The 6,498-nt window shown below is 42.3% G+C and overlaps 1 protein-coding gene across 1 annotated transcript; it reads left to right on the top strand.

Moving 5' to 3' along the window:
• The first annotated feature begins 1,076 nt into the window (after positions 1-1,076).
• Positions 1,077-6,066, top strand: LOC109976075 (nuclear factor 7, ovary-like). Its single transcript, XM_065953525.1, has one exon. The coding sequence runs from the start codon at positions 2,785-2,787 to the stop codon at positions 4,165-4,167; it is 1,383 nt and encodes a 460-aa protein (XP_065809597.1). The 5' UTR covers positions 1,077-2,784; the 3' UTR covers positions 4,168-6,066.
• Positions 6,067-6,498: the final 432 nt, after the last annotated feature.

Genomic DNA, 6,498 nt, shown 5'->3' with positions numbered 1-6,498 from the left:
GACTGTTCTTGTCCTAGAATACAAGCACGGAGAGAATCGATTAATAGAGTGAAGTTTGTATCACTCCGCTACAGTAGGTGGCGATGTGTTCCCTTTCTGCAGGTCAGCCCCTATTTACTTTACCCGGCTTTCTTCTAAACATTTATGCTCTTTGACTTCCGGGTCAAAGCCTGGCGCATGGACTGTGGAGCATGCTCAGAACGCCTCAGCCAGTGTGGGTCTGATTGAGGTGTACACATGAAAGAGTAGAACGACCTCCAACCACATTATCTAACGCTAATGCTCTTAATCGTCTTTAAATCATGACTGCACTTTACAGCAGCACTAGAGCATTTTATGTGTTAGAAAGACTTCCAGAAACTCGACTGAAGAAGTTAGAGGGAGGGTTGGTAATTTTCTAAAACTAGCACCAGTCGCCCTGACTGCCTGGGGCCTGTAAGTTAAGAAGTCCAAGGTCCATTTCACCAACCCAGCATCAAGGTTACAAGTGGACAGCAGTTTATTTTCTAAAATGTGGGGTTGGATGGCATTAAAAGTGGAGGAGAAATCTACTAATAAAAGCCTTGAATGTGTTGAGTATAGGCCCAAGATGCAGACTCAGGTCTCTGGAATGTCTGGATTACATTCATTTATTTTTACCGGTTATATAAGTCCTCATTATCCAGTTGTATTGAATCAATTTCAGTCTAGTATTTATGTACTGTTCCAGTATGTATGCACTACGTTAGTGTGACACAGCCATAGAGTTCTATACAATCCGACCAGTAGAGTTGCCCCCTGCTGGACATTAGAAATAATACAGCTTTATGAATGCATGTTTGTAGGGGTTACATCTTCCTCTAAATGTCCCAAATCTCCTCCATGCAGAGCAACATGGACTCAGATCTTCAGGAGAAAATCAGGAAACTGTGGACCCAAAAACTGAAGCTACAAACTAAAACAAAGAAAAACAACATCTTCTTTGTTATTAATGAAACTCACCTTCATCAGTCTTCAATGTTCAGACTCGTCACACCAGAGATATTTAATCTGTGTATAACAGACCCTGTTACAGGCCTGATGACGTGGTGACGTATCGTTAGCTTGCTGTTAGTTAAAGGGGAAATGTGCAGATGTTTAACCAGCTGTGTATCACTACAGTAGAGATATTATATGTAAATGAACAATGTGTCACTCCCTCAGTGTTAACTGTGAGGAAAGCTTCCTGCTCATGTACGGGCCGATTCAAACTACAACCTGCACTTCTGCATTTTTTCTGTGCTTGCTCACAGAGAGGCGCCCTGAGAGAGGGGCGGAGCCAGAATCAAGACATCCCATCTGAGATCAGCTGGTGAGAACACACGTGATCAATCCACTGTTTCATCATCTGTACCGTGCCCAAGCACGCTTCAACCCTAAAAAACACAACGCTGACAGCCTTCATTATGGAGAAATCCAGAGTGTCATGTCTGTATCTGACTAAAATTACTCAGTGTGAGCCACAAAGTAGCTGTCATGTTCTCTGTGTTCCCTTTTTTTCTTTATCTCTCTCTCTCTCGTCTGTCTGTTTGTCAACTGAGCACGCTTCATAATAACATAAAGCATGCATGTTGTATTACAACGTTATGTACAAGAGGTACTGGGGCTCATCTGGTGCTGCTGTGGGACCTTATCTTGCCTGACTCTCCGAGGTCCCTGTGACCCCTCTTCTCAGTTCTTCTTAAATATTACGTGTATGAATCATCTTTATGTGTTTATGTATGTATGTTCTTCATTCTCTCTTTTTTCAACTTTTCAGAAAGGTGCTGTTGATGTCACCGGCGCTCTTTTCCAAATGTACGATACTCCCCGTAGTTTTGTCTTCTACGGCTCGTGTCTTGTACCCTCTATCCTCTTTGCTCCGTGTCTGATCGAGTAATAAACGATCTCAAATATAAAACATGCAGTAAAAAGTAAAAGAGCAGTGTCGGCCACACAGCGGCTCACAGACTGTTGTCATGGAGACAGAATGGATGTGCAGCATGTGAGCGATCCTGTGAGCACAGCCAGCGCTTTTTTCTTCCTGGAGAAAAACACTAGGTGGACACGAGGCCTCATCACTATACCTTTTATTTTATTATTATTTTGTATACATTTTCTTTCCATTAATATTTATATATACTGTATATTGACTTATTTTTTTAGTTTTAGTTTGTTTTCTCTTTGCTTCCCACTCAGCTCCTCTCTTCGATGCATCACACTGCCACACACACATTCACACATTTTATAATACACTACCTCAACATAAAAGTTACAGCTTGACTTTCACCATATCTCATTTAAATGTATTTGCCCGTATTGTTGTGTTGTATCTTTGCTAATGTGGTTTAAAGAGTTTTGGACAGCGATGTAGTGGAACTAATAACAAGAAGATTGTCTTAGAGATTTCACTTCAAGCTGCAGGAAGAGAAACGAGACTGTTTTCTGTGTTCCTGCTCTGAAGAAGCTCCGCCCCCTCAACTGTTTGGTCTGAGACAAACCAGGAAACAGGCTGTTATTCTGCCTCACTCTGAAGAGACACACACGCTGACAGACGGACCGACCTGCAGACACAAACCAGCACGACTTCCACTGAGAGAGGACAGGAGGAGGAGGAGGGGATACTGGGAGTACTTGTTATACTGGGAATACTGGGAATACTAACACTTCAACCTGCTGCTGAATCCACAAACTGAACGTGAGTTTCAAAGAAAAACAATCAAAGTGAAAGTAACTCTGAGGGACGGGGAGTGAATTCCTGTTTTTTCTGCTTGACTCTGAGATAAAATGGCGTCCAAGTTAGAGGAAGGTCTGAGCTGTCCGATCTGCCTCGACATCTTTAAAGATCCAGTCACCCTGTCCTGCTTCCACAGCTTCTGTAAAGACTGTCTGCAGAACTGCTGGAAGGAGAAGGAGAACAAGGAGTGTCCACTCTGTAAGAGGAGACATTCAAGGGAAGGATTTCCTCTAAACTTTGCTTTAAAGAACCTGTGTGAGAGTTTTGTGCAGGAGAGAGATCAGAGAGCTTCAGAGGATCTCTGCAGTCTGCACTCTGAGAAACTCAAACTCTTCTGTCTGGACCATCAGGAGCCGGTGTGTGTTGTCTGCAGAGATTCAGAAAAACACTCTGAGCACAGATTCAGACCCATCGATGAAGCTGCTGGACAACACAAGAAGAAACTTCAGGAAACTCTGGAGCCGGTAAAGAAGAAGTTAAATGTTTTTAAAGAAGTTAAAGTGAAGTTTGATCAAACAGCAGAACACATTCAGGTCCAGGCCCGACACACAGAGAGGCAGATTAAGGAGCAGTTTAAGAAGCTTCACCAGTTTCTAGAAGAGGAAGAGGAGGCCAGGCTGTGTGCACTGAGGGAGGAAGAGGAGCAGAAGAGTCAGAGGATGAAGGAGGAGATGGAGGCTCTGAGCAGAGAGATAGCAGCTCTTTCACACACAGTCAGAGACACAGAGGACGAGCTGAGAGCTGAAGACGTCTCATTCCTGAAAAACTACAAGGCTGCAGTGGAAAGAGTCCAGCAGCACCCCCTGCTGGAGGATCTACAGCTGCCCTCAGGAGCTCTGATAGACCAGGCCAAACACCTGGGCAACCTGAGCTTCAACATCTGGAACAAGATGAAGGACATGGTCTCCTACAGTCCGGTCATTCTGGACCCAAACACTGCTTATCCAAACCTCATCCTGTCTGAAGATCTGACCTGTGTGAGAGGAGGAGAGAGACAGCAGCTTCCTGATAATCCAGAGAGGTTTGATTTATTCTGCTCTGTCCTGGGCTCTGAGGGCTTTAACTCAGGGACTCACCGCTGGGACGTCCACGTTGGAGACAGTACACACTGGTTACTGGGTGTGTTAGCAGAGTCTGTAAAGAGGAAGGGAGTCATACAGTCTGGATTTTGGTTTGTATGGTTCTATGATGGTAAATACACAGCACGCTCCTCATCACATCCAGTCACTGTTCTCTCAGTGAAGAAGAATCCTCAGAGGATCAGAGTGAATCTGGACTGTAACAGAGGAGAGCTGTCGTTCTCTGATCCTGATACTAACACACACATACACACCTACACACACACTTTCACTGAGAGGATGTTTCCATACATTTACACTGGTGATAAACTAAAGATTTTACCAGAGAAGATCTCTGTGACTGTGGAACACTAATACATGATGATGATGATGTTCTGAATCTTCGTCTCTGATTCTCTTAGGGTTGTGTGACTGCGTTGTCATGGTGATAGTGATGTTGTTTTGTTGAATCATTCGTTGTAACTTTGAGTATTTCCACAGCACGTAAAATCTTGATCCTGATTGGTTGGTTTGTTAGAGTCTATTTAAAGATAATCTGCTCAGCGTGTTAACTGGTTAACTGTCATCTGTTGCTTCAGCTGCTGTCAACGTTTGATTTCTGACTTTGTCACTTGAACTCTAAGGAGTCCCTGAAGGCATCATCTGTATCTTTGTGTGCATTATGAGTTATTATCCTGCATGTAGAGAATAAAACAGTAATGATTATTATCTGATCTGAAATCACTCTACAGTTGTAGAATAATAACTTCAGATCATCACGTTTTCCTCTTCTTACTAAATCGTAGTTCCATCTTTAATCTTGTTGGTGTAGTCAGGACTGTAACCAAGGTTTAGAAAATAGTGAGGTCCAGAATTCTTTCTGTTAATATATCGTATTCAAGGCATTTTGGGACATGCAAGATTCATGGCCAAATGATATCTTCAAATTCAACAGAAGCTAAACACCCAACCAACACAAACTCACACACACATTCACTTCCTGTATGTAAAGTGAATGATCTGTAGATCACGTGCAGCCCGAACCACGGGTGGTTATCCAAACAGAGCATCCATGACATTCAAAAGTAAACATTTTAAGCAGCTTTCATTTCTTTTCCTGCATCCTGGTCAGTTTTTATTCACCATTTTTTGTTTTGTTTCTGCAGAACTTTATGATTCTTATCTCGTCTTTTTGTCCTTTTTGTGTCTTATGCACAATAATGAATGCATTCATTGAATATTTTATAAACATGTGGACTGGACAGTTGACTCTGCACTATTCCAGCCCTGCAAAGTTTCTGTTTACAAGTAGCCAATATGTAAAAGTGATATATAATTTAGTACGGCATTATTTTGTTTATGAACTTGTAAGAATGGCAAACTTTGAACTTTTAAACAAAATGATCCAGATTGTGATTAATTTTCTGTGACAAATGGTCATACAGTGATCTTATCTTTGATGTTTGTTTGGTTTATTGTTGTTCTTGTTTAAGAGGGGTTAGGACAGTTTGATGACTATCGCACAAGAGAGAGAGAGAGAGAGAGAGAGAGAGAGAGAGAGAGAGAGAGGGAGAGAGAGAGAGAGGGAGACAGAGAGACAGAGAGAGAGAGAGAGAGAGAGAGAGAGAGAGAGAGAGACAGAGAGAGAGAGAGAGAGAGAGAGAGAGACAGGGAGAGAGAGAGAGATGGAGAGAGAGAGAGAGAGAGAGAGAGAGAGAGAGAGAGAGAGAGAGACAGAGAGACAGAGAGAGACAGCGAGAGAGAGAGAGAGAGAGAGAGAGAGAGAGAGAGACAGGGAGAGAGAGAGAGATGGAGAGAGAGAGAGAGAGAGACAGAGAGACAGAGAGAGACAGAGAGAGAGAGAGAGAGAGAGACAGAGAGACAGAGAGAGAGAGAGAGAGAGAGAGAGAGCGAGCAGTTTTTTATTTTTCCTTACTTATTCTTCAGGGGTTCCAAATAACTCAACATTACTCCTGTTTTTAAAAGTTTGAGTCATTCTGGAGCTTCATTCTACAAAGGTATGGCTCCGTAGATTTGTTATCATGTTTGAAATGTCAAATATCAGACCTGAAGACTGTCTTTGTCAAAGCTTTTGTTCATGTTTCTTTACCATCTTCATCTTCAGTGGATGAAACGTCCTCTGAAGAATCCAAACTAAGAACGCTTTATGTTCTTTGAAAACAACAGAGTTCAAAATAAAGAGTCAAAATATCTGGTTAGTGTGAATCCTCTGTCACCTGTAATCACTCATCAATAAAGTATTTCTACACTTGATCTGAATCCGTCTTTATAACTCGTGTTGTGTGTTTTATTGATGCTTGTAAATGTCATCATGGACGACTCTTTCTCCTGACAGAATGAGTTTGTCTCTGTGATTAATAATAAAGTTATTCTTATTAATTCAGGTGTTTCTTTAACTCCAGTCTGAACCTGCGACATGTGAAATCAAGTCGATCAGTGTCGTCTCTGACTCATCCATCAGGTCGGACAGGAGAAAAGAAATGTCCTGAAGGGAAAGAGTTTGATTCAGAGATCCAACGAGCTCTGGAGAACACAGGTTCATTAATGAAGGTTAACCACCTGATGAACATCACATGTCAGTTATTGAACACTTTAACCGTTTGAAGATTTATTAGAGGAGGAACAGCAGCTCACAGCGACACTTAACCCCTCCACCACCTTAAGCTGATGATTCTTGGAGGGAAC

The sequence above is a fragment of the Labrus bergylta genome, chromosome 4, assembly GCF_963930695.1.
Source record: "Labrus bergylta chromosome 4, fLabBer1.1, whole genome shotgun sequence".
NCBI classification, from domain to species: Eukaryota; Metazoa; Chordata; class Actinopteri; order Labriformes; family Labridae; genus Labrus; species Labrus bergylta.
This window is presented reverse-complemented; position numbering and strand designations above follow the sequence as displayed.

Coding starts and splice junctions, on each gene's coding strand:
- LOC109976075 (XM_065953525.1), top strand. CDS start 2,785: ATGGCGTCCAAGTTAGAGGAAGGTCTGAGCTGTCCGATCTGCCTCGAC.